The sequence below is a fragment of the Heliangelus exortis genome, chromosome 2, assembly GCF_036169615.1.
Source record: "Heliangelus exortis chromosome 2, bHelExo1.hap1, whole genome shotgun sequence".
NCBI lineage: Eukaryota > Metazoa > Chordata > Aves > Apodiformes > Trochilidae > Heliangelus > Heliangelus exortis.
The window spans coordinates 136,616,260-136,644,210 of NC_092423.1; the positions used below are offsets into that span (position 1 = coordinate 136,616,260).

The following is a 27,951-nucleotide window of genomic DNA, read 5'->3' on the forward strand; positions in this document are numbered from 1 at the left end:
CATAACTCTATACTCCCAATGATACTAAACTTGTCAGGATTGTAAAAAGGAGAAAAAACAATTATTTAAATAAATGAGGATATTTTCATAAAAGAAGAAGGCAGAAAAGCTACCTGTCATGCCAGTTTTGAGTACTTGAGTTCCAGTACTTCATCCCTTATAGAGCTTTAACCCAAGGAACAGAAATCAAGTCCTGATTTTCCAGAACACATTTGCTGTACATGTAAAGGTGAGCTCAACATAGGCCAGCCTGCATCTACAAGACATCCCACACACAGAATCAGCCCAGCTCCTTCCACAGTAGCTCAAAAGCAACACAGTCACTTCTGGTGTGGAGCCCAGATTTAAATGAGTTTATTGGATCCAGGATGGTTTTTCACCTTCCAGAGACAGCCCATGTAGAACAGAATTCCTGACCCTGGGCTCTATATAAGCTCAGCAGGTGACCCAGCAGGTTCATGAGAGATGCACTGATTCTATAGGCTTGCATCCAACTGTCTGGATCTACCAAGAGCACCTAAGTACAGAAGCACTGACATCCCCACATGCAATTCTACAAGCAAGGGAACAGTAGATTTAAAAGAACTCAAGCTGAGTATGTTCTGGCATTCAGAAAGGACTGGCATAGAGAAGAATCACATTTTATAGACAGCCTCCCCTGATTTTACACACAGACATTCCTAGCACAGAATGCTTAGACAAAGCCACAGTATGGCCAGTCAAATAACTCTTCCTTCCCAATGGCAAGAAATCTATTTACATATTCAAGCTTCAAATCTCTGAGCTAAATTGTTACACTTCCACTCCTAATACCAAAGCCAGCAACCTGTTAGGTCCTTACTACATAAAAGGTGTTCAAACAAGATACAGAGCTAATACATAACACCTTATAACACAACTTTTATTAGAAAAGTTATACATAACAGCATCAACTATTTTCAAGAATTTTAACCTTGAAAGGCAACAAAAACAGACTAAAAATGTGTAACAAGAAACTAATGACCTTTTCCATAATTAAACATTCAAGTTATCTACAATGTCTCTTTTTACAAAGGGGAAAATCATGGTTTTACAGGCACATCATGTTGAAAATAAAGCTGCAGTAACTTTATACAATTAACTTTCCCAAGAATTATTAAAACATGGTCATCACGTAGTCCCAAGATTTTTTTCAAACATTCACATAATTTTACAATTGAGTATACACTGAAATCTCGGAGTCCCAAAGTTATTTCTCAAAAGCGCCAACATTAAAACCAGAACCTTCAGTGTGCATAATCTTGCCCTAAAAAAGTTAAGACACATTTCCATAATCAACATATTCACATAATTTCTGGTGCTATCTGGTCTAACAGTAAAGCTTCATTCTTTAGGAGTAGAACCAAACGGGACTTTGCAAAACTGATAAAATGCTTTGAATACAGGAGTGTGCATTATTGGAAAAAATCAATACTAAAACCATAAATATATCCAAAGAGCCATTAATAACACTACATAATTAAGTGGAACTGTGCCCATTTGTACTATATATTCAAGTCTGTTGCCCTTTCACTGCAGGTGGTATCTGAATTTAGCATCTTTAGAAAGGCAATCTGTTCAGCTTCTCTTATTCTTATCTTCATATGCTTGCTTAATAAAAACCAGATAATTTACAATCCAGAAGTCTTTTAAAAAGTCTGGAGTTTATATACAGCTATAACAAACCTAAAGCATATTGATATCTTAGAGGTTTAAATGAAATGACCAGAGTTTTTATCTGATGCTCATTAACAGTAATTAGCCATTATCAGTAGTGGACCAGAATGAGGTGATAAGTGAAAAGGAATGTTTTGTCTAAAATGCTTAACATGTATTCCACCCTTTCATGTATGTAATAGCCTCATGTAGAGGAAGCACTTTCCACAGACACCTGTTTCCCTTTATTATCAAGGGCTACAAAAATCTGACTGCAAAAATGCAGTGACAAAGCAAGCTGACATATCAGGCACTACCTTTCATACTGGCAGCTGCAGAAGACCCACGGTATGCACCAAATTCTAGGGAAGGAGAATAAAACCCACTACTATGAGAAGCAGACCGAACGTTTTAGACAAGTTTGGCAAAGTTTGTATCAGACAATAGGTTGGCCATTCAGGTTTACTTGTATAGGTTAAAAATATCACTACTGAATCAACTAGTGAAATCATCATAAGACATTTTAATTGATACTCAACATTACATGCACCAATATTGCACACATCTGCTCTTAGTTATTACAACAATCGTCATCTGGGTCCTTGAGCAGTCTGGTTTCTGCAGTTGGAACTCAAGCCACCCACCCCAGCAGTTTCACTAAAAATTTAAGTGGTAAGTTTAAAATACAAAACCCAAAACAACCCCAAAAGAAAACCAAGGACTTTATACAGACAATAAAATCTAGATTTTCTGTAATGGTCTTGTGGGCCCTACAGATGGGGCAATACATGTATGCACTAGTGAAACGAACACTAGCTCTGCTGTGTCTAACCATTCAAATAATGTGAAATCTGGGACCAGGTGTTGCAATGATGTCACTGTAAGGCTCCTCCTGTGTCAGCTCTATAGCTTGTTGTTTTTTCAGTACCAGGAAACTGTAGAATTTTGCAGCTGCTTGTTTTCTATTCGTGTTTCTGCACAGCTCAAGCAAACTGATAGATTCCGCTCCAGTCTTAGCAAGAGCTCGCTGAAAAACACAAACATTGATATCACAAATTAGAGCTACGTACAAACTGGAATGTCTCTTGGCAGGCCCCAAGGACACTGTGAGGGACTGGGAAGGATTCAGCATTGGACAGAGACATTACAACATGCACATAAAAATTCCTATATAGATCTTATCGAAATGAATCCAAGTACACTTCCCAGAGATGTGTGAAAATTCAATCTTGAACCCATAAACGTGGAGTCACATACTCCAGAAACACTGTAGCATAGCACAAGGATCTTCTCTCAGCACCAACAGCAAGCCAATCTTTCTTGATAACAAGCATTTGACAATATTAAATAGGAACCAAAAAAATCTTATTTCTCAAAATAAAAATAGCTAGAAAAATAATCATCTATTTAAAACAAAATTTCAAAAGGTAAGGTTCCTCAAAAGATGTACAATTTTCTCAAAATGAAAGCCTGTTTATTTCCCAAATTCCTCTGTTTGTCTGAAATTAAGTACTCAGTTGCTTACAATTTTTGAAAAGCCTTGGCCAGAATACTAAATATATATATATATATATATATACATACACACACACATATATATATTTAAAAAAACAATCTGGAAAAGCCATCTGTTTGCTGGCTAGAACAACAACTGACGTCTTCAATTTTAAACAGAACCGTCTGCTCTGGAATATTTACTAGATGAAAAGATACTAGGCTGGCCAACCCAAACTACTTTATATTAAACATATCTTAACTTCAAATCTCACTACAGATTTAATAGTCATCCATTCAGTGTCATGCTTTTCTGAGGACATGGAAGAGTGAACTGAAAAAAGCTAGGCATGCTCCAAAGATAATCCTCAAGTCCTTTTCAGAAATTGTGATGAAACATCCCAAGGGAAAAGCATTCCACGTTACCAACTAAGTATCTGTATACTTTAAAAATTATTTTGAAGCAACAATTCTACTGGTTAGTTTGGGACAGAGTTAATTTTTTTCAACAGCAGCTCATAGGGTGCTATTTTTTTGGTGGGAGAAAACGTCTTGAGTTATAAGTAATTAGGCTGGGGGTGCTGAAGAAGCTGGAAGGGGCACAGCCAGGACAGCTGATCCTAACTGAGCATGGGGATATCCCACCCTTATGATGTCACGCTCAGTAATGAAAACTGAAGGAAAGAAGAGGGGGCTGTGAGCATTTTGGATTGTGGCATTTGTCTTTCCAAGAAGCCAAGATGTAATGAAGCCCTGCACTCCAGGAAATGGCTGAACTCCTGCCTGCTGATGGGAAGAAGTGAATGAATTCCTTATTTTGCTTTCCTCATGCACGCAGCTTTGCTTTATCTATTAAACTATCTCTATCTCAGCCCATGGTTTCTTGCTTTTAACCTTCAGATTCTCTTGCTTATCCCTTCAAGGCATAGTGAGCAAGTGGCTGGCTGGGGTTTAGCAGATTACCAGAGTTAAACCACAACAGTTTAAAACAATCTTAATCTAGCACAACTCTTGCAGGTGTGCAGAAGAACTAACTTAATTCAATGAGTATACAATGTAATCTGAACTAAATGTAAGTGTATTTAAAGTGTGGTAAAGGGTACTTAAGAGTTTAAAATTAATGTTTGATTTTTGTTTAGATGCAAGCAGATTACACTTAAATCTTTAACTCTAGTAACATTTTCCAGAAATGTAAAGTTTTTGCTTGATTAAGAAACTTTATGAATACAAAATACTGCTAACTCTCAGTTTACTGAAAACTCAGCAGAATTCCCACCTCCCAGAAAAATCTACTGTACTGGACAAAGGCACAATAATGATGAGATTTTATTGTCAGAGATGGAGCTTATAGATTTCACAAAGAAGTAGGGTGACACTGGAGAACAAAAACAGCTTAGAGATTGGAATCAAAATACTTCAGTGACAGTAGAACCTCAGGAGCTGACAAAATGTAAGGAGACCAAGGTGTAGGAACTGCAACCTAGACTGCAAGGCAAAGATAGTCCAAGAATACGTGAAGTAATACAGAGATTTATATGTAAATTGACACCAGTTTCCACTGAAGTTAGAGTGTGTAATAACGGTGTTCAATTATCAGAAAAAAGCTCTTCAGTTCTAGCATCCTACAAAGATCATCTGTCTGTGCAGACTGAATACCACATATTGAAAGGTAATGCTGCACCTCAGCTAAGGTGAGATTCCCACAATTTTAGATTCAGCTTATCACAGCATGAGAGGTTTCAAGTTAGCCTGAACAGGAGTAAGCATCCTGTAAAATTATTTTATCCCTACACCTCCACTGGGTTTCTTTAAGACCAACAGAGCACAAAAACAGAGGTGCTAAGGTTTCATTAAAACCACAATCAAATCCAATGTATTGGGTTTGCTTGACAAGGGTGGTTTTCTGCAAGAAGCTGCTACAAGTTTCCCCCATGTCTGACAGAACCAATGACAGCCACCCCAAGACAGAGCCACCACTGTCCAAGGCTGAGCCCATCAGCAATAGCAGTAACACCTCTGGAATAAGGTATCTCAGTGAGGGGAAAAGTTGCTGCACAACAGCAATTGCAGCCAGAGACAGAAGTGAGAATATCTGAGAGAAACGACTCAGCAGGTACCAAGCTGGGTCATGAAGAAGGTGGAGGAGGTGCTGCAGGTGCCAAAGCAGATGTTCCCCTGCAACCCATGGTGAAGACCATGGTGGGGTAGGCTGTCCCCCTGCAGCCCTCGGAGAACTCCACACTGGAGCAGGTGGATGGATTCCCAAAGGAGGCTGTGACCCCCCTGGAAGCCCTGGAACAGACTCCCTGGCAGGATCTGCAGACTGATAGAAGAGCCCACGCTGGCACAGGTTTGTTGGCAGGACCCACAGTAGAGCTGTTCATGAAGAACTGCCTTCTGTGAGAGGGACCTCATGCTGGAGCAGAGGAAGAGTGTGAGGGGTCCTTCCTCTTGAGGAGGAAAGAACAACAGAGACAACCTGTGATGGTCTCACCAGGACCCCCCTGCACCACTTGAGCAAGAAGTAGAGAATTCAGGAGCACAGTTAAGTCCAGAAAGAAGGAAGTGTTGGGGGGAAGGTATTTTAAGACTTAGTTTTTATTTTCTCATTATACTACTCTTATTTGACACATAATAAATGAAATAAATATACCCCAAGTTGAATCTTTATTTTTCTCTCCTCTGTCCAATTGAGGAAGGGGAGTGACAGAACATTCCTGATGGGCATCTGGCACTCAGGCAGGGTCAACCCACCTCACCCAGTAATTTTAACATTTTAATTTCCTGCTTTCACACCAATGTAGACACAGAGGCTGAAACATAATTTTACTTCAAATGTTCTTTGCTAAAAAGTAACTATTATGATCTAATTAATTACAAACATTTTATTTTCCTCAAAGACAGAACTGATTTCCCTTCCACCCTCTCTCTAACACAAAGCTGACATCTTAGGTTTGCAGTATCTATTGCAAAGAAAGCTTTCTTTACCTTTAAACTCAGGTGTTGATGGGAAACTCAAAACAACTTTAAGAGAGAGCAAATTATCATGAGTACCTGAAGTCCATGAAGCATTTGTTGAGTCCTCTTGTTCCACCTCCTTTCTTCTTGATCTTGATCACCCCCTGTGCCATCTTCTTCCTACAAGCAACAAAAACCCCACACATTTACAAAACAGCAATCTTTTTATCCATTGAGCTATGAAATTAAAGCAGCATTTCTAGATATCACTGCAGCTTTTTCTTTTCAGCAATCCAGAATATTTAGACAATTTGAGTCACAGAACATGTCTAGTAGAGGCAGGAAGTAGGACAGAGGGAGACACACGTGTAAACTGATGTACTGTATTAAGGTTGCCTGCTACTGGGATTATACCTGAAAATGTTGTGTGACAATTAGTGAAACAAAGTTCAGTCATGACAGCTGAATGAGAAGAGACACCTCAGTCAAATCTAGGATTTCTAGTACCAAACATGGTATCAACAATGCTTTTATTTTGCAAACATTAATACAGACAAGTAATAATGTGTCACTCAGCTCCCCATGTCCTGTGAGGCACTCACCTACACAGAAGAGTACTTGCTTATGAAAAATGTGTTATAGATAGCTTTTAAAATAAGAGCTTTATTTTAAATTAGCAATTTAGAAGAATAACAATGACAGCAACAGAAGCAAGCAGTATCTGCTCTGTTTCCAGTCATAACTGCAGAAAAACTGTTGGGCCAATTATTTGAATTCTCAAAATTAAGTCAGCAGGTATTTCTTTCTCTGTGCTACTTTAAAGTAACATTTCTCCACATCCAGCAACATCCTGAAATGGTCAGGTAGCTGAGCTAGATGACTGCTGTAGGCGCCTTCCAACTGAAAATATACTATTCTATTCTAACAGCTTTTTGCATTGCCAGGAAAATCATCTTGACTAAAGTAGTTTCCATTTCTCTGTACATGTGACTTGTTAGAGAAAGCAACTTCACATGTCCAGATACATTATTTCAACAATAAATGTTTTTAAAAAGCTAATTTAAAATTACGCATTTTGGGTGTAAAACAAAAAGAATCAGTGCAGTTAATTTTGATATACACAGATTATTAAATATTGTGGCTAAGAAACAACTTCAGTTACCACATTTTAGGACATGGATAGTTTTCTTACAAAATCTACTTTTCTCAATTTACCTTAACTATTTAAAATGGAATCATAAAACCAAGTTCATATTCTTGTAAAGCACATCATAAACAGATAAGAGTGGTTTAATCCAACCATGTGTGAGAACAGGAGAATCCTCTAATTCAAAGCAGAATGTACATGCAACTTATAAAGTGGTTATGGAATGGTTTTAAAATCTGCATTTCCAAAGGCCATCATTTCCAAAGTAAGGACTTCAGACTTCTTGCTCCACTTAATGAATCCAAAGTCAAACAATGCTGGGGAACACAAACTCTTTACAGTTTGTTTTCAAGAACTCAGTTCTTACCTCCTCTTCCTCCTCCTCCTCTTTCTCTTTTTCCTTCTCCTTCTCCTTTTCTGGTAGTAGTTCTAGTTCTGGTATTAGCTGGCAGATGTTTTGGGGCTCCTCTGGAGGCATTTCTACAGGTGGTATTTCCAGCTGTTGCGATGGTGGATGCTTTAAGAGTACAAAATAAAATTAAGAGATGGCATCACCTCATTAGTGCTTTTACAATAGAATGTTGATGCTACAAACCAGTTTCACATAATCCAAGTCTTTAAATCTTAGCCATTTCTAAGAAACTTTTATTTTTGAAAAGCCTGTCTTGTTGTCCATATATGTATTTTTAATTCTTTTGAGTCTACTCAACCAAAAATTATGATACCACTATAAGGCTTTCAAATAACTTCACTTAGTCCACCATCCAAACAACTGATCTCATCTCTTCAATCAGAACATGTAACTTTCAAATCCCACATATGTGGAATGATGTTACAATGTGCACACTTCAATGGGACATTCAAAATACCACAATGTTCTTTGCAGTACAAACATCAAGGAATTAAAATGGAGGTATATTTTGTAAAGTCTTCAAAGATTTATGATTGACTTTGGTGCTCAAGTATCACTCAGATTATATTTACATCAAGAAGGAAATCCAGAAAAGCAGTTTAACAGGATTAATGTACTAAGTTTTAATAAACTAAAGACAGTATTCTTCCCTTTAATCTACACACAGCTAAGTGCTTGCCAGTAAAGTTACCTTGACACCTGAAACTGTTCCTACATGTACCCAAAATAGGCCAAAGTAACTTCTGCTTTAGAGTCATTTTGGACATATCACTGCAGGTATGTTGTTAGAGGCCTGACCTGGGTGGTGTGATCAAAGAATTCCCTCCACACACCAACAGCACTGACTTCAGCACAAAGTACAGCTGATGCCAATTTCACCCAATGACAGAGCCAAGAGAAGCTGCCACATTTTTTAATGAGATAATGTAACATTTAACAGACTCATTCTACAGTGAATAACCTGTTCACCAAGAAACATGTGAACAATGGGGTCAAAAAAACACACAAATGTGAGAAAGACAGTACAAACCAGGACTCTTCTCACCAAGTGAGAATTCAGAAAAAGAACCATTTTGCCTATTTCCTGTCCCCTTCACAAAGATGGCTTCCTTTTACATTGCACCACAGCTTTTACAGGAGGTAGGTATGAGCTAGTTTCCAAGTCAACTTATAACTCAACAAGGAAACCTTTCCAGGAGATCAAAGGATTTTTGGAACCCTTAGCCCTGGGAAATTAGGACTATTTTAAAAAAGGGAGTTTGTGTAACAAGCACAATCCATTGTTCATCACTGAAAGCTGCTTGTATACACTTGTGAAGCAGAATAATTTGATAGCTTGACTCCTTTGAGAACTTTTTCTGGAGGAAACAGTGCCATTTCTTTATCATATCTGCATTTTAACTGTTTCAGTAAGCTTTACACTTAAAACAAAAACCACACCAACAAATCCAAAACCATCAGAATGACAAAGGGACACAGATTCTGATACTACTCCAACATATCTCACAGAAGTTTGTGTCACTTCCTGCTACTCATTAACAAGAAAAAAAAATAAATCAAATCTTACTTACAGGTAACACTGGCTCTGGTTCTACTTGCTGCAGTTTGCGTTTAACACCTGTCTGGGGTGGTGGGGGTGGCATAACAGATTCATCCAGGTTGGTTCTGCTGCCCTCCATCATCGATTCCTGTATACGACTTGGTTCTTCCAGAATAGGTTCATCTATATTCCACAACAAACCCAGTTTTAAACACTTCGGTATGGTTTCAAATTACATTCTAAAACTAATCTGCTATTAATCTAGAATTGAGCATTCTTAACAGCCTGCATAGCTTTTGCAATGACCTAAATAGAACTGGTGTGCACGCAACCCCATACCCATTTAATCCACTGGATCAAACTGAATCTCTCTGTCTTTTATGCCTAGGAAATAGAGGCAATTTAAGTCACAGATTGCACATCAAACTAAACAACCCTCACAAAGCTCTTTGCTTCATTCATAATCTTTACTGACTTAGCATAAACAAAAGAGAAAAATAAGCTGAGGGAAAGCAAAGCATCTCTGACAAGACACAAACCAATGACATCTCGTTGCTGCTGCTGCTGTTGCTGCTCCTCTCTGGGAACCTCTGGGTTTTCAAAGTCTTTAAGGAACTCATCAAGGCTGTCAGCTTCGCCACCTTTCCTCCTCTTTCTTAGGTCTTCTGGCACCAGTGGTGTAAGACACCGAGTAAAGAGCTACAGGGGAAATATTACATTATTCACTATTGTAGTTCTCAGTGTCCTTTATTTCATTTCAGGTCAAGTAATTATGGACCATCTTCCGTTTACCATCTTGTAAGTTCCCCTCCCAAAGTAGTAACATTTAAAAAAAAAATCCTTTATTTCACTCACAGATAGCACCAATGCTTAAAACATTTATTAGTTACTTTTAAGAGTTGGGTTTCTTTAAATTATAAATACTGCTATCCCTATATTGCTATTCACATGCTGATGCTTACTAAGCATGAGGCACAATCCATTTAGTTCATTATACAGTCCATTTCTAAATGTATCAGCATTACCTTCAGTAGCCTGTTATTCCACAACGGCTGTGCAGGCAGAGAGAAAAGCTTTTCAACTCCACCAGTTTCTTTCCACATCATCAGTTTCTTAGTAGGAGGTGCCAAGTCCAAAGTAGTAACAATATCAGAGTAGTCACTCAATTGGGCTCGAATAGTCTTGCTATCCAGTTCTTTCACACTGTCCACAATCAGCTTTCTCTTCCTCTTTGCTTTGGTTTCCTTGACTGTTGAGATTTTTAGCAAATAATGATGGTTAGCTCAAACAGCTACCACAGTGCACTGTATCTTGCAGGTTGTCTATAGGTCTTATTGGCCCAGGTATAAAGCTGCCTCAAGAATATAAGGCAATGCTAGCTTTGGGAGAAGTGAAAAGCTATAAGCACTACAAAAGATCAAACACTGTGAATGCTGTCCCATAACCCACAAATTCTTCTGTTCATACTCATACTTCTATTGAAACTACCTAAGCTTCATCAATGTCTTCAGCTGCACATGCCTCCCTCCCTCATGGCTGGGCTTGTCAGGCTGGACTTCTTCAGGAGCAAATCCCAAAGATGCAAGGTCCCTCTGAACAAAGTGTCAAAGTACCATAGCAAGCTCTTCTCCTAAGCCCTATCTGAACTTTGGTAGTATTAGTGTAGGTGGTTCTCTTACCTGTACCTCTCATCCTGCTCTAGAATGACTTTACTGTAAACTGCTTACATCCTGGCACTCTGCAGCAGACCCTAAAGCTCTGGCAAACATCGTCTTTGCTGGTCCCAGCTGCTCAGCTAGGACCTGTTGCTAGCTTGACACCAGAGGGCAGTGCTAGGGCTTTTTAATTGGCCAAGCAGTAAATCAGGGTCTGGAGTTCAGTCTGAAAACACAAGACAAACTGAATTTTTTTCCAGATCCTAATTTTTTTTATAAAGCAGGGATCTGTTTATGATGAGCCAAATACCGTACCAGCTACAATAAGAGAGTGTCTTGCAATAGAGAAAAAGACAAGGAATTTCATTATTTAGTAGAACTTCAAATACAAAGACACATCTCCCGAATTCATCAAGTCATGAAAAAGCTCTGCATAAATAGAGGAGCACTTATCCTCAGTGTAAACAGCCACTCCTGGCCATCAAACAGAAGTATTGAGAACTGTGACATCTACTCCAACTCACTGCATTTTAACTAACCTGTTTATCAAAAGCTACAATGTCATGCTGCTGTACTGACTGCAGAAACTACAAACTGGTATACTCTAAGACCACCAGCCATCAATGTAAGCTACTCACCTGGAAAATAATGGAAAGCTACCATTAAACTAAAAGGATTTCAGCACTTGTTTCTCTTCCAACTAAGAAGCAGAGTCAGCAGCAGTGCTAGACATTCGTTTCCACTTGATCAAGCTAATGATGACCCAAGTAAAATATTCCCAAATAGCTTACTCACCAGTTATGTCAATAGGCTCCAGAGCAAAAGCTTCCTCTTCATTGGGAACAAGTGTTGTCTGATCAGTCATAGTCTGTAATGGTTCAACTGGATCTACAGAGTCTGGGCTGTCTGGTCCACCCACTGTCAATTAGAACAAGTAACTTTCACCATTTCAAAACAAAGACACTGTGCTGCCCTCCCCACCTCCCCCTCCACACCTTGAAGTGGTTTACTGCATTTCATACTCTTGAACACACTTTTAAGAAATTACAATTCCAATAAAATTAGGTGAAAACAAGTAATTCCAGATATAGCCCTACATCATACTGTAAGGGACTGGCCTAAAGGGAGTCCTGAAATGATGTCAAAACACCATAGTGAGCCCTCAAACAAATTCCAGTTTGCACCCAGAACTACTGCCTGAGAGGATGGAGTAAAGGATGATAAGGACCTGCATACAGCCTAAGGCCTGCATATTGAGATAACACAACGATGGAGTAAGCTGGAGGAGCAGAGGTCCACTCCAGATGACTCTCAACTCTTACTCATTCTTTCTTTCAAAACAAAAAAAACAGGCCATAGAATGAGGGCCCTGGGAGCTTCACTGCTGGGAGAATGACCCTTCCCTGTTGGCTGGAAAAGCTGGACCCAGGACTAATGATTTCCTTTTCTCTCTCCTCATTTTCTTTACCCCCTTTTTTTTTTCCATCCCCTTTGCTTTTTTTTTTTTTTTTTTTACATAATAGCAAGTGGTTTTGTCTCAAGGTTGCTCAAAAATAACTATTTGCAGTTATACAAATAAATGTGCTATTTGTGAGAAAAAGCCCTTGGGTGATGTTTCCACCCACATCTGACCAAGGGGTATTGGATGGTTGAGCCTTTCCTCAGACTGCAATACTGTATTTACTCTCCCTGGGAGACCCAGGACTGAGAGAAGGTTTGACAAGGAGCCCAAGAAACAAGGGGGTCCAGTCTAAATATGCCTGGGCTGCCCAGTCTGGGTTGTGATACTTAGAAAGGACTGGATCAGGCCACAGCTGGGCTCCTCTCTGAGAAAGAGGCTAGAAAGCAAGGGGGTCCAATCCGAATTTTCCAGGGTTACTGAATCATGGTAGTGTCACATACTCACTTGATACATTATCATCATCATCCATATCATCGTGAGGAGGTTGCTCTGGCATCATTACTCCACTGTCTGAGAGTGCAGGTGGGTCATCAAAAATACCACCATCATTATTACTGAGAAGTTTGTCATCTGAAACAAACACATGAAGCAATCAGGTTTGTATCTACAAATTCATGAAAAAAGTGCAATTTTAAAGAAATACAGACAAATTTATGTCAGATAAAGATAGTGTAAAGGTCAAAGAAACCTGTATTTCCAATGCTGACACAAAAGCAATTAGGAGAGCTTTTTCAAGGCACACTTCAGCTCAAACTTTTAAGTTTGCAGAAAACTTTTATTACTTTTATTACCCTTGCCACGTATTTGCATCTCCCTAGGTTTCTTAGTACTTCACAGAGAAGCATTCAATACAGTTCTCAACATACTAATTAAAACTTTGGAAGGAGTCAAAGAAAAAGAAAAGTTGCATATTGATTTTTCTCAAAAGAACATTACACGTAGAATGGAAGAACTCTGGATGATTGAGTTTAACTTCATTTGAAATATGCCAACACTTAGGACACTATGCATCATCTATATTGCTGTAGCACTCACAAACCAGAATTCCACTGCTGAAGGGATACCTTAGAGACCTTGGCAACAAAGGGAATAACCTCCCTTGTGTCCCCCAGTGACTAATTATTGATGCAAAAGGTAAGGCAGAAGAGAACCAATTTTTTTTTGGTACATACCCAATATCCCACCATCATTTCCTTCTCCAAAATTATCATCTTTGTATTGGTCTTCATATTCCAGGTGATTAGATTTCTCATTGAGGTGACTGGTGCTCTGTTCAGGTTCCAGGAGGAGATTGGAAGCACTGGTGCTCACTAACATGTCATCCTCAAATGCACTGCCTTCTCTCATCATCTCACGATCATCCATCCCAAAATCACCTGCAAGAATACAATTTTGCTGCTGTGTTAAAGAACCAAGATACAAAAGACCCAGCTAATCACACAGTGAAGGCCCAAACGTAAGAACGAACTACAAGATATCTTAATTTCTGAGTTAATGAGAAGATAACAGAAATTATGCATTGCAATACCATAGCAAAACCACTGTTCAAACAATTATAAAAACAATCACCTGATCTTCAAAGGATTTTACTGTATTTATTTTAATTTATTTTAGCAAAATACACCTAAATTTTAGCTGCACTAGAACCAAAGAATTCCAAGGAATTAAAAAAAGTTGTAGCTTAAGCCTTGAGGTTGGTCTTTATGTACAGAGAGCAAACCAGTACCCAAATCAACACCACCATTAATAACTAGACTATATTCTGAAAAACTTTTAGTAAATTATGGTTTATATTATTCTACTCTGGAAGCTAGATATTCAAATACAAGTGTCTATAGGCTTTGATTTACATCTTGGAGTGCTGTCCCTGAAAAGATAATGAAGTAAACTAGTCACCACTGGCAGAAACTTCTTCACTGAAAGACTGTATAAACACTGGAATAGGCTGCCCAGGGAGGTGGCTGAATCACCATCCCTGGAGGTGTTTAAAAGAAATGCAGATGAGGTGCTTTAGTAATACTGTTTAGCACTAGCACAGTAAGGTTAATGGCTGTTAATGGCCTGACTCAGTGATTTTAAAGGACTTTTGCTACCAGAATGATCCTGTGATTTCTGAATTTCCTAACAGTTTTTGAGGGAAAACATGGCTATGACTAAAGCAATGACTGACTGCATGTTTACACTCCATTTTGAAAACTGCAAGTGACATAATATTTCACTAATTAACCTGACTGATTATTTTTATATAGGCAGCTAAAATATTAGAGAACAGGCTTTCTGGAAAAATTGGAACGTATAAACTAAAAATTAAATGTACAGAAACACAGAAGGTTTGATCTGTTTTATACTTAGTGGGAATTTGTAGTAATTGCAAACCCTTAACTTCAGTTATCAACACTTGCTTAGTAACAAACAGATAATAATACACAAGATTTTTACCAAAGTCATTATCCTGGAGGATACTGATGTTGCCTACTTCTTCTCTCATTGTAATTTCTTCCACTCTACTTTGGTTCAAACTGAACTGCTGGGCCACATCAATATCACTTAAAAAAAACCAAAACAGAAAGCAATTATTAAAGATCTCAAAAAAAGAAAAAAAAATAGAATACCAAGAGATAAAGCCTGCTTAGATAAATGTGAAATCAGTTCCTGAAAAGTACACTATATTCTGAAGTCAGTTAATGAAAAACCTGATGGTAAATACAGAATACAAAACAGTATGTCTCGCATAGGAGAAAAAAGAAAATGCTGATATGTACCTGAATTCATGAAAAATTGCTCTAAGGACAGCTTTAACTTTGGTTAAAATTACATGGTACTATGAAATTAAAATCAGTACAAAGATAACTGCATACTTGTTTTGTATATTAAAATACTAAATAATCCAAGCTATGTACAGACTTTTTCAATTCAGCAATGAGTTTGCTGTTTAAAACAGGATCCTCTTCAACTAATACCAGAATGCTTGCATGGGGAAAAAAAAAAAAAAAAAGACAAACAACAAACCAAGCTTACTCCAGATCAGGAAGTGGTTGGTCAAAATCATGAAACTCCTCAGGTAAGGTAATAGCATTGTAAGCAGCCTCTCTGTTTTCCTCAGGCAAATCGACCACCCCTGCAGAGAAGAACACTCAGACATGAGTTCCCAACCCTTAAATATGTACTCTCAAGTTCTTGTACTGTTTTGTATAATCCTGGAAGCCTCAAATCACTTGACAACATTTGTGCAGCACAACACAGAGCTGTGCAGGTAACACAGACATTGCATGTCATCACAATACTAAGCAGGTACCTGCTACAAAATCATTTTAGCTCCAGCTGAGCTGGTTAGTCCTATATTTTGCTTTAGGTAAAGCAGTGGCAACACGGCAGCCTGGTTTGGGTAAAGCAGTGGTGGCACAGTAATGACTATTTTGCTACTGGTCATTTAGGTTCAATTAGCTCTGAAAGCCCCAGCACAGTACTGACTGTACCTGGGCTACACAAAGTCTTAGGCTTCTGCATTTAAAAGAGCCAGATATCTAAACCACATACATACCTTTTCTTATCCTCCCAAGATGCTTAATCTGCTATTCAGTGGGCATTCTCAGAGCAGGACTATCAGATTAGGCATCTCACAAAAACAGTGCCAGTAGTTGGTGCCTCTTTTATTCAAAGGCTTAGAGGTCAGGACACTTGGCCGTGCAGGGGAAATGCAGGTTCAAGTTCCTTGCAGATTTGAGCTCTATGTTCTGCCTTCTGACCCAAACACCACAGGCAATTCTGAGGTACAGATACTTCAGAAACTCTGCACACTGCTCCCCTCTGCAATGGATAATCAAAGAACCACTGTCCAGACAGACCAGCAATAAGCATGAGTTTGTATTGTAGTCATCTTGGTACTTGCTTAGGAATGAAGAAACCTACTCCATCCATTTAGGACTATCCAATGTTTTTACCTGTTGGCTGCTTAAAATAACTCATGTAAATTATTTCAGAACAGGCAGGATCAAGACAATGCCTAAGCCACAAAACTGATAAACTGAGAACAAAGGAAATGAAGATGAAGGCATTATATACCTTAACTTTTGTCAAATTCACTGTTGTGCTGGCTTTCAAAATTTATCTTTTCTTTTAAAAGAGAGTCTCCTTTAAGTTCAGCTTTTACATCTATTACACAGTTAGAGGTAGTATATTATTCAGCAGCTGTGAGTTTCCAGCAGCATCACTACCACAGCAACACTCCAGCTGGAAAAAAGTTTCTCAGGACAGAATTAGAGAAAAGTATCAACCGTGTTTTAGCCATGTAATTCACTGCTGGATGAAAAGTCAATCCAGGTATTAATATGGCTCTCCGTTTCCATGGAAAATCTTAGAATAAGAAACAGTAGATGGGGAATTTATGTGTTGCACATACAAAAGGGAAAATATTTTTGTTGCACACATTTCAGTTCATGTTGTTTCCAGAAACTAAAATGCAAGAGTGCTGTTAAAAACAAGCTTACTTTTATGGGTTTTTTTCTGCAACTCATGGCAAGGCGATTTATCCCCTTGATGGAAACAAGCTGCCTCCTGTGCTTCTACTCAGCACATGCAACTGGCCTTTTTCACACTTGTGACAGAAGGTAGAAACCATGTAGCATACCTCCACTTATCATACAACAGCAAAAACCATAAATGAGATTCTACTGAATCAGCACCAACAGGAAAAGTTTTCATTCAGAATTCAATTAAAACGTGGTTTGTTTTCAGCATCCAACTCAGTTACAACCAGTAGGAAGCTGCACTGAAGAAAATAACTTCCCCTGTAATGTTATATGACTTTAGGTAATTCTTCTACAGAGAGGGACAGGCAGAACTGCATACCTTCTTAATAAATTCATTAAGCATAATAATGTCACTTTTCAGAGAGTGCTTAGATAAAAACATACCTGGACGAAAAGCCATCTTAATCTTAATGAAGGCCTCATTACAGTCTGCAAGAAGATATTTTGCTTTCCTGTGGTAGATTCTAACAACGCCTAATAAGAGATGTCCCGAGGTTCGAAGTGCCATCTTAACCTAAAAACATATTGCACAACCAGTGACTTGGGATGTAGACTTAATTTTATTTTCCTTTAATGAAATGTCAGGCATTTTATCACAAGTGTTTCCAATAACATCAACTACCCGACACAAGTATAAAAATCAGCAGAAAACTTAAGGAAGAAAGAGTGCAGTCTCAAATTCAAGACCATGTTTATGGATGTCCTTAACTGTTCTCAAATTTCCAAACACTGCACAGTCTAATAAAAAAAAACCCAAAAACGACAAAACCCATTTTACAACATCTTTTCCTGACATCTTTACTACTTTAATTCTGTTTGAAAAAAACAGAAAACCAGAAGCATACAGACAGCCATAAATTATGACTTGGTTAAGTAGAATTAGGTTAAAAACTATAACTTGTTAACTCTGTCTTCTGTCCTGCAATTATGGAGAAAATCAAGAGAGAAACAATGGAAAATGTGGGGTGCTCATAAACAAGTACTGCTACATTAAAAAAATAAGTTCTTTTTCTCTTTAATCTCACTGCCTTACAATGTTATCAAGCACCTGCTGTCAGAACAGAAAATATAAAAGAATTACATGAAAAGCCTCTTTGGTCTGAAAAAGTATGAGATTTGCATTGAAAAGTACATGGAGTGATTGCCTCCCAGACAGATGAGGTCACAGAGTTTAACCTCAGATTCTAAAGAATCCAATTTTTTATGTGTATACAATGTCTTCCTAATAACCCAGCTGATGCAAGTGTTGCAAGTAGTTATATGAATATATGAAAGTTAAATATGCTCAAATATCTGTTTCTCCTTTTCCTAAAAAAAATTGCTGCAGCTCAGTAGTGAGTCAACTAACACGATCATCATCTTTCTAAATCCTTCCAGAGCTGTCACTGAAGCAAATCACTGCTCTGGAATGGTAAGTACCTCTGTGCCTGTACTACACATTTTTGCATATACTTTGCAGTTCTTATAAAATCCAGAGCAGCATTATAGAGACATTATTACATCTGTATGAAGTAAAAGACAAAAATGAGCTTGCTTTCTTTTTCAGGTGGTTGCTCTTCTTGCAAGACATTCAGGTATCTGTTAAGTGACAAAGGTCACAACCATATCAGTACACCAGTTCTTAAATGGAAAAAATTTCCTTTCAATCAGTAGTAGAGGGAAAATACATTTAAAAACCCAGGTTCCTCAAAATTTCTTCTGGCTTCACGATACCCATCCAGAAGTGTTATCTTTCAGTTTTGTTGTTACCTATGTGCTTCTCAGAAAACAACAGACTTAAAGCTTCAAAAACAAGGCTTTTACACTACAGTGTAGTATTTTTGCAGTATGGAAAAGTATCCCCCCATAACAAGCAACATTACAAGCTACCACCGTTCTTCTGAACTTTTTTCTGTAGCTAAGCAGGAACTTGTGTCACAAGTATGAACAAGAATATCTTCAGTATTACTTCTACAGCTTCCAGTAACAACAGCACTGAAAGAATAGCATCCTACGGCCTTTAAGTTACTTCTCAGAAAGCCTGGGCTTCCCATTTATACAACGGTAAAACATTTTGTAACTAATTTGCATGATACTTTAGCATTAGAAGATTGATGATAAAAATACTCTTCAGAATCAGTTTCACATCTGAACAGCCCTTTCCACCCTTTTAAGTAGCAACATTTGTTTCAGTGACCCAAACAGTAGCTACCACCTCAAGTCACAATTTATTTTCACTACAAGGTATCATTACATCAGTGTAAAATAAATACCTTTGGTGAAATGATGCTCTCCACACTGCTCTCCAGGTTACATTCAAAAACATGGGCTTTGGTTAGCTTCTTATCCCAGTGGGCTGCCAGCCAGATTTTGGCCAGTGGCCCACGCTTGCTGAGGACGAAGTGAGCGTAGAACATGATGCCAGATGTTTAAAACAAAGTGCAAACCTGTAAAAAGAAAATGAGTTATTAAGTTTTTCTAGAAAAATTTAAATTAGGAACATCCTTGTAAACACCTCTTTATCTGCAGTAAGCAGAACATGTTTGCTTTTTCCATCGTTAAGGTCAGACTGTGTGTATAAACTATTTAAAAAGCCAGCACTTAAAAGTGGTGGCCATATAATAGCATGTACATTTATTGCAGTGGAAGTATAACACAGGAAGAACAGCAACCACTGACCATTTGCATAATTTAAAAATGTTTATCATCCAAAAAAAAAAAAAAAAACCCAAAAACCAACCAACAAAAAAACCCCACAAAAACAAACAAAAAAAAACATTAAATAGATTGAAGTTTACATTAAGGATACCAAACTCATAATGCAAACAAGCATGTCTCAGTTTTCAGCCCACAGTAGTTCTTTACCTCAAACAAGCATGTCTCAGTTTTCAGCCCACAGTAGTTCTTTACCTCTTCCATTCCTTTCTACTTTTAATCCTACATTGTTTCAGTAAAACATTCAGCATAATAAAATACACGGTCCTAAACTTTTTGGACTTCACCATATTTTCTTAAACAGAAAGTATGTCTTCATTTCTGAGGAGACTTCATTTCATAATCCCCTTAGTAACACTTCAATTTTTTCACGTGTTGATAAAAACGAATATTGACTGCATTATTCCAAACTTCCTAAAGGTTTCATCTCCTTCCTCCTTCACCAGAAAAATACTTCCTTTTATGCAATAGCTACATTTTATCTACTTATCAGTTATAAGAAGTGAGTTACTAGATAAGATGCCAATGTATCAAACCATGGAGAAGCTGAACAGTTTGATGTCTCATTATCTCAACATGCCAATTTCATGCATGAGGTAAGCATATGATTTAGTTCAACTACCAAGCTGAGAAAAGAAAAAATTTGCTTTAAAAAAGGTGGAAAATTGTCCATAGAGAGCTTTTTCTCCAGCAGTATTTGTACATAGAGAAAAACATATTAAAGTGAACAGAAGAGATGCATTTCAAACTTTACTTCCCCCACACCTACAGAAAAAATGCCCAAGGAAGCACAGCAACATAAAAGTAAAAGCAGGGCACTTTTAATCTGGATAGAGCCAGTGTGAGGAGCATTTTACTAGCCAGGTAGAAAACAAAGGGAAACAAAAATGAAAACCTGTAGACCTATGAAAGTAAAAGCCTATATTTTCTTAGCAGTGGGGTTTTTTTAGTGATTTTTTTTTTTTTTAATGAAACATAATAAATAGAAGGAATGCAAATGATAGGGAAAATTTTCTTTGTAATGGTACCACACTCCACTCATAAATATTGGTTAACATGCAAGATGATGAAATGAAAGCTTTGAACTTCAGTTGCATTAAACAGAGAACTTATTTTCAAACCTATCTTTATGGAAAACTGGCCACTAACTCTGTTCAGAACCAATAATGGACACAGCTGAAAGGATTAAAAAGAAACAAAGGCAATGTTCAGCTCCAGCTTGAGTCAGGATAGTAGAGAGGATTAAAATTACTCTTAGGAGTTGATAGCTTTGAGTCATAACAAAGCTGCAGATGACCAGAAAGTTAAATGCCACTTTTGTTAAGATTAGGGGGGGGGAGGGAGGACTAAGGACAGCAATGCACAAAGATGGACAGGAGCAAGCTGCTCTAGAAAGCACAACTTTGGAAGTCTCCTTTATCAACAGAAGTTATCTAAAGAGAAGTATTCTACACCACTCAAGTTTTCTGAAAGACATCACACTGTTTCAAAGGCCAGCTGACAACTCAATCTTTTGAACTATTTTCAATGGCCTCATAGTATTTTGTACATGCAGAGACATAACTTTGCAGCACAGCATTTTGGTATCTTGAGTTGCTACCTCAACCATGCACTGCTCTGCTAACAGCAGGCCTGTAAATCCCCCATAAACTCGAGGAACAGAAGACACAAACATACAGTTAATGAAAACACTTGCACTATTGCACTAAAATCTTCCAACAAAAGCTGCAAAATAACATACTTTGATTCATGAAATTGAACACAATGACTCCCTAACGTTTTACAATGACTAAGAGATGTCAAGAGATCTCCCAAGAGTACTGTATCCTGCTCTGGAGCCCCCCACATAATGAGGACGTGGATCTGTTGATGTGAGTCCCAAAGGAGAGCCACAAAGATGATCCAAGGGCTGGAGCACCTCTGCTATGACAAAAGGCTGAGTTGGGCTCCAAGGAGACCTCATAGCAGCCTTCCAGTGCCTTGAAGGAGGCCTACAGGAAAGCTGGGGAGGGACCTTTTACAAAGGCATGGAGTAATAGGATGAGGGGTAATGGTTTTAAATTGAGGCTGCCCTGAGGAGCTGTGGATGTGCCATCACTGGGAATGGACAAGGCCAGGCTGGATGGGGCTCTGAGCAACCTGGTCTAGAGGGAGGTGTCCCCATGCAGGAGGTTTGGAACTGGATGATCTTCTAAGGTTAGTTGGAACACAAACCATTTCATGATTCTGTGTAGCAGGGGCTTTGCAAAACTTCAAACATATAGTTACTGTAACCATGAAAATATACGGTTAAATGTGAAACATACTATATTGGGTCAACACAAACAACTTATCACTTTATAGGCCAGTCAGCAAGTGTAAGACAACTATCTAAAGTTATGAAAGAGAAAAAAACAGTTCCCTAAACTCTGGAGGTGTAAGGATGACACCATTGGTAATGTTTTCGCAACTCTTATTTTTTTTTTTAACAGACATTGTTAATTTTTCTTTTAAAGAACGGATAATCCAAGTCAAAAGTACTTCCTATAAGGGGTCTTAACATACATGATTGGGTTTCAAAGGAGGTACTTCCTTAGCAATTAAATCAAAGTATAGATACTTAAAACCAGCACATCAAGGGAAGCCACAGAAACACTAAGTGGTGACCTGTGTTTGTGGTGTTTCCTAAGCTTGAACAGCACTCAGCACTGGTGTTATGGACCTAATTTAAAACTTGCTTGTTTTATAAGAAGACTTTACTACATGTGCAGGGTACTTGAACTTTTGGAGTGAAGAAGAACCAAAAATAGCAAGCCATACAGTGAAAATATATATACACACATATATACATATATATATACAGTGAAAGCATATATACAGTGAAAGCAGTGAATGAAGCCTTGCAAATACAGTGAAATACATAATGAGAGTGATGAATAGATTACAGACAGTTTTAAACTGTATTTTAATTTAATCTTAACTGCTTATTAACAAATAATCATAGAAATACAGAATAATAGGGATTGGAAGAGATGCCTGGAGATCACCTAGTCCACCTCCCCTGCTAAAGCAGCTTCACCTAAAGCATGTTGCACAGGATCACATCCAGGCAGGTTTTCTCCTGAGAAGAGTCCACAACGTCTCTGGGCAGCCTGATCCAGCGCTCTGTCACTCTCAAAGCAACTGAGTTTTTCTCATGTTTAGCTGGAATCTTTTGTCCCAGTTTGTGCCCACTGCCCCTTGTCCTGGTGCTGGGCATCACCTCTTGACACTCAACATTTATATTTTTATGAGCATTGATGAGATCCTGTCTAGTCTTCTCCAGGTGAAACAGACCCATCTCTCTGAGCCTTTCCTCATAAGAGATGCTCCAGTTCCCTATCTTCACGACCTTCCACTGGACTCTTTCCAGCAGCTGCTTGTGTTTTGCACTGGGGAGCCTAGAAGAACTGGATGCAGTATTCCAGCTGTGGCCCCACAAGGTCAGAAGTAGAGGGGGACAGGAACTTCTCTCAACCTCCTGGCCACACCGTTCTGAATGCACCCCAGGATGCCTTTGGCCTTCTTGCCCACAAGGCCACACTGCTGTCTCAAGGTTAATTTGCTGTTCAGCAGGACTCCCAGGTTCTTCTCCACAGAGATGCTTTCAAGCAGGCCAATCCCTATCATGTACTGGTGCATGGGGTTATTCCTGCCTATATGCAGGACCCTACACTTCCTTTGCTGAACTTCACTAGGTTCCAGTCTGCCCAACTCTCTAGTCAGTTCAGATCTTGCTGAATGGTAGCACTGCTTTCTGGTGTATCAGCCATTCTTCTCAGTTTTGCATCATCAGCAAACTTGCTGAGGGTAGACACTGTCCCTACATTCAAGCTGCTGATGAGTATGTTGAACAAAACTTCTGTTCCCCAAAGCACTGATTTCCTATGTTGCAATAGAGTCCTTGACACTTCCAAATTCCAGCAGATGCTCTGCTCAGTCCAGTCATTCCTGGTTTACAGCAACTCTACAGACCCCACCTTTATGGGTCTAAGCTGCAGCAGTTCAGCTACTGCTGTTTAGGGCATCAGCAAAATTGTTTAAAGCAGACCCCAATGGTTGCTCTCACTTTCTCCAGATTTTTTTCTTTTCAGATAATCCTTTTTTTCAGGCTTTTTGAATGATCTTTAATTCATAGAGTAGTATGCTGACACAGTGGCATAAAAGAAGAAGAAACAGATTTTCTGGCATAATTCAAAACTGGAATGAATGTTAAAGGAACTAAGTTTCTTGGAATTGCAGAGTGCTCATGTAGACATGTAAAACACATCGTTGGCTGCAAAAGCAATTCATTAGAATTCTCAAAAGTGCAGGTGATGGCTCAAAAAACTTGTAAGGTAAAATATACCTGTTAACTTTTGAAATTTATTGGATATGAACCAGGACCTTAAACCTTGTTCGAAGAATTTACTTTTTTTCTGTCTTTCTTGCACTGCTTGAAGGCAAAAATAATAGGTATTCACACAAGACCAGGTGGGACCAAATCTTGATCTTGCCAAAAGGCTTTAACTTGATTTTAATTGAATTTGCTTCACTGTGCCATAATTTTCCTCAGGTTGCTCTACCTAAATTGGTCCTCAACTATTTCACAACCTCACGTGTTTTTCTTTCTATAGAAGTGTAAAAAACCTGCTGTAATAGTATACACAAAGTAACTGAACACGGAAAGTGAAACTAATACAACACAGATAGCACCCAAGGTCTGATCCAGAATCTGCCTGTTCCATCTTGAGTATCTGGTAATTGATCCTCCTCAAAGAAGCAACAATAAAATTGTATAGATGCTACCTATGAACTTCATCTTAATCATCCATTCACAAATATTAAGCCTTAAAATCTTTCTGCATATTATAATGGCTAACAATCTAAACTCTAAAAAGCACTCTCACATAGCTCGAGTACCATCCTTCAAGACATTAAGAAACTTAATGAACAACTGTCAGTATTACAGACAACAGACACAACAATCATATTTTAATTTGACTGTAGTTCACTCTAGCCCATTAAATCCACTTGTCTTGTTACTCTGCTAGGTCAGGTTATGTATACACACACCAATTTATAGGTTAAGTGCAGTTTTCAATTTCTTTTTCCAATTTCCTATTTTTGTTCCTGTTGCAAGGCTACTCCAGAACCACACTCACCCACTGATAGGCAGACAGCTTCCTTACTACAGTTTAAAAATCAGCCAGCTATTTTAATAATTTGTCTTTTGTCCATATGTCCTTCAATCTCCCTGCTGGGTCCCCCCACTACACATACTTTCTTTCTATGCTGTCCCTGTTTCTCTTTTGCTCAACCAAGCCAGCCCTGGCTAACCTGGGGAAGAGTGAGCTCACCCTCTGCATGTGCGGCAGCCTGAGTTGACTGTGCTGGCCTTCAGAAACCTGGGATTATACTGACTCTGCAATTGTACTCTGAGTTGCTTAATTTTAACTCATAATTCTTTGCCATACAGTCCTTCTTACAAGTCTAAAACTTCCCTGGTGTGAGCACTTACTAATATCTCACTAGCAGGTTTCCTTAGCACACTGAACACCTGGTGCCACTAAAAAAATTAAAAATAAAAAAATCACCACGGGACCACACTTCACAAGCCCCACTACTAATTCCTTACAGAGCAGTGCTTCTTTTGCACACTATCTGATTTCATCTTCTTCCTTCAACCAATTTTATAACTATTTAGTTAATCCACATTTTCCTGAATTTTATAGTATTTCTTTGTGGCACCTGGAGCATTACTGAAGTTCAGTGACAAATCACCTTGGTTTCTTATGTCCACAAAATTAATTATTGAACAGATGAAATTGAACTAAACCAACTTGACACACCTTTGATAAAGAATATGGCATTTTCCATTTATTTCCATTTGTTAAATGGCTTTCCCATCAACATTTTTTTAAAATCCTGTCGCTGAGGTTGCACTCCCAGGTCTCTTAATTGCTCAGAACACACCACTCCTTTACAGAACTGCTTCCACTCTTCTCCAGCTATAATATACTACACACCTACCTAATTAAACAGCTAGAATGAACTCCCCATTTAAGTTACTAATTCAAAAGGCAGATCACTCAGTATTGTTGTACAGATTTGGAGATTACTGAACACTATGAACCCTGCGTATGTCCCCCCTCCACTTTTATGTCCAAACCCCAGCAGGTATCCTGCTCTCACCCCTAGATTCAGAATATCTACTCATGCAGTGGAAAGGAAGTTTAGGTTTTATCTCGATTATTCCAAGCAGTTTGCACAATTCCAGCTCCAAATCAAACTAATACACTCGTGGAAACCTAGTATTCATACATTCCTTAAATGCACAAAAGTCAAAAAAGAGAACAAAATGCCTTATGCTATTGCCTTTTGCAGTAATGATACCTCTGCACTGTTAACCCGGAGAGCCTAGATTTAAAAAACTAATTTTCTAACATTTTGCCTCAAAGAAGTTAAAAACACGTACTGAGGCAACTATTTTAATTTCTGTGGGAAATCCCATTATATCAGCAACCCTGATGGCAAGACTAATTTAACTGTGTGGTAATTAAGCTTACTGTAGGTATCATTAAAGTTTTGCTCATTATTTCCTCCACCACACTTCCTCTCTAGTTAAAACTTTAAATCAGCAGGCTTTGTGTTTTCAAGTTTCACAGAATATCACATATTTACAAATGATCCTTCACAAAATAAAATGCAAGCCAGCCCCTGATAATGCTCTGATGTTTGCCTATTTTTGATGTAATGAATTTTGCTGAGGAAGAGATTAATGAATGCATGTATTTATTGCACACCTTCACACACGTTGGGCTTAAATTATAACTTCCTCAAACTTACAATATTTTCTTCCATGTGACTAAATTTAAAGAAAAGCCATTGTCACTGAAATAGTGCTATGCCAGTTAAGTCACAATGAGCCCAAACTTCCTTTGTTATTGATAAAAACACAGGATCTTGTTTTATGTTTAAACAGAAGCTTTCCATCCAGAATCAGAGAGAAATCTTGGGAAACACTGTAGGATTTATATCAGTCTTCAGGAGTTGCTAGAGTAAGATCTTAGCTCTTTAGGAGATAGGTACTTTTTTCAAGAGGCCTTTTATTTGCAGACCAGCAGTCACAGGGCCCAGAAGGTACGTTCATGTGCTACTAGTGATGACTGCGAGAACACTTCAAGCTGTGCTTTAGCCAAGAAACAAGTTACATTACACGAGAACATATGAGAGAAGCAGATGAAACTTTGCTCCTCTCTGCACCCCCGACTACAGCTGCCCCGGCGGCCCTTCTGCCAATCTAAACGCGGGATCCGTTACATCATTCCGGTCACCAGACCCTACACATGGTTCCCTGGGCTCCCCCATGAACCAGATCCCCCTTAGAACCGGGGAGGCCGCCGCGCTTCCCTGCGTGTGATGGCTCCCGGCGTACAGACCCACAGCACCACGGGGCAATCCCCCCCCCCCCCCCCCGCTGCCTCTCCCGCCCGGGGCTCTGCCCCTTCCCCGCCAGGCCCCCGCCGCGCCCCACTTCGCCGCAGGCCATCGCAACCACCCGGGCTCGAGTCTTCAGCCTCGCCGCAGGGCCCCGGAGAGGCCCCGGCCTTCCCGGGGAGCCCCAGACCGGCCTTCCCATCCCGCCGCCACTCGCCCGCCCCTCCGGGAGGCCCCGGTGGAAGAGCCGGCTTGGCCGTGCCCAGCAGCGGGGAGCGAGGAGCCGAACCCGTGTAGGCCGGCAGTGCTCCGAGAGCCAGGCTGCGGCCGGCCCCGGCCGTGCCCCTTCGGACGGCGGCAGTCAGCCGGGGCGGCCGGAGCCGCTCCTTACCCTGGTCCGGGGCAGAGGCGGGGGCAGGCTGGTGCGGCGGCTGGCGAGGCCGGGCTCGGTTAAGTGCTCCGCTCCTCCTTGCAGAGCCGAGCGGAGCCGAGCCGCTCACTCAAACAAACAAGATGGCGTCCGCAGCCCTTCCTGCCGCCCAAAGCAGCCGTTCAAATCTGCAGGATGTTTACTGTTAAAATGCCCCCCCCGGCCCCGCCCCCCCGCACGGGCCCCGCCGCGCACCGCGCCTGCGCACCGCGACACCGCCAGGAGGCGGCACCCGACGGGAACAGGCACTGCGCATGCGCGTCTGTCCCGGCTCTCCGGCCCGCAGCTCGCGGGAAGGGGCGGGGCAGCGGCGGTGACGGAACCGAGAGTGAGTGACACCGGCACGCGGGCGCCCTGAGGGGGCGGGGCCACAGCCAGGCGGGGGAGAGGGCGGTGTCGGCTGCGCCTGCGCAGTTCCGCGGAGGCTGCAGCGCCGCGGCGGCGGCTCCGGGGAGCGGCGAGAGGCGGAAGCGAGTCCCGGGCGGTCGCGCGCGGTTGCCATGGCAGCGCGGGGCTGGC

At 39.8% G+C, this 27,951-nt stretch overlaps 1 protein-coding gene across 1 annotated transcript; it reads right to left on the reverse strand.

Annotated features, from left to right (window-relative positions):
- Positions 1-880: 880 nt before the first annotated feature.
- Positions 881-27,543, reverse strand: RAD21 (RAD21 cohesin complex component). Its single transcript, XM_071738241.1, has 14 exons — positions 27,394-27,543; positions 19,124-19,297; positions 17,256-17,385; positions 15,361-15,460; positions 14,782-14,888; positions 13,515-13,718; positions 12,787-12,912; positions 11,676-11,798; positions 10,251-10,474; positions 9,765-9,924; positions 9,257-9,408; positions 7,641-7,790; positions 6,223-6,306; positions 881-2,701 (listed from the first exon to the last, which is right to left on the reverse strand). The coding sequence occupies exons 2-14, from the start codon at positions 19,265-19,267 to the stop codon at positions 2,510-2,512; spliced, it is 1,896 nt and encodes a 631-aa protein (XP_071594342.1). The 5' UTR covers positions 19,268-19,297; positions 27,394-27,543; the 3' UTR covers positions 881-2,509.
- Between the last annotated feature and the right edge of the window lie 408 nt (positions 27,544-27,951).

Coding starts and splice junctions, on each gene's coding strand:
- RAD21 (XM_071738241.1), bottom strand. CDS start 19,267: ATGTTCTACGCTCACTTCGTCCTCAGCAAGCGTGGGCCACTGGCCAAA. Junction 12,913..13,514: donor AAATGATGGTGGGATATTGG/GTATGTACCAAA, acceptor TGTTTGTTTCAG/ATGACAAACTTCTCAGTAAT. Junction 9,925..10,250: donor GGAATAACAGGCTACTGAAG/GTAATGCTGATA, acceptor TTTCCCCTGTAG/CTCTTTACTCGGTGTCTTAC.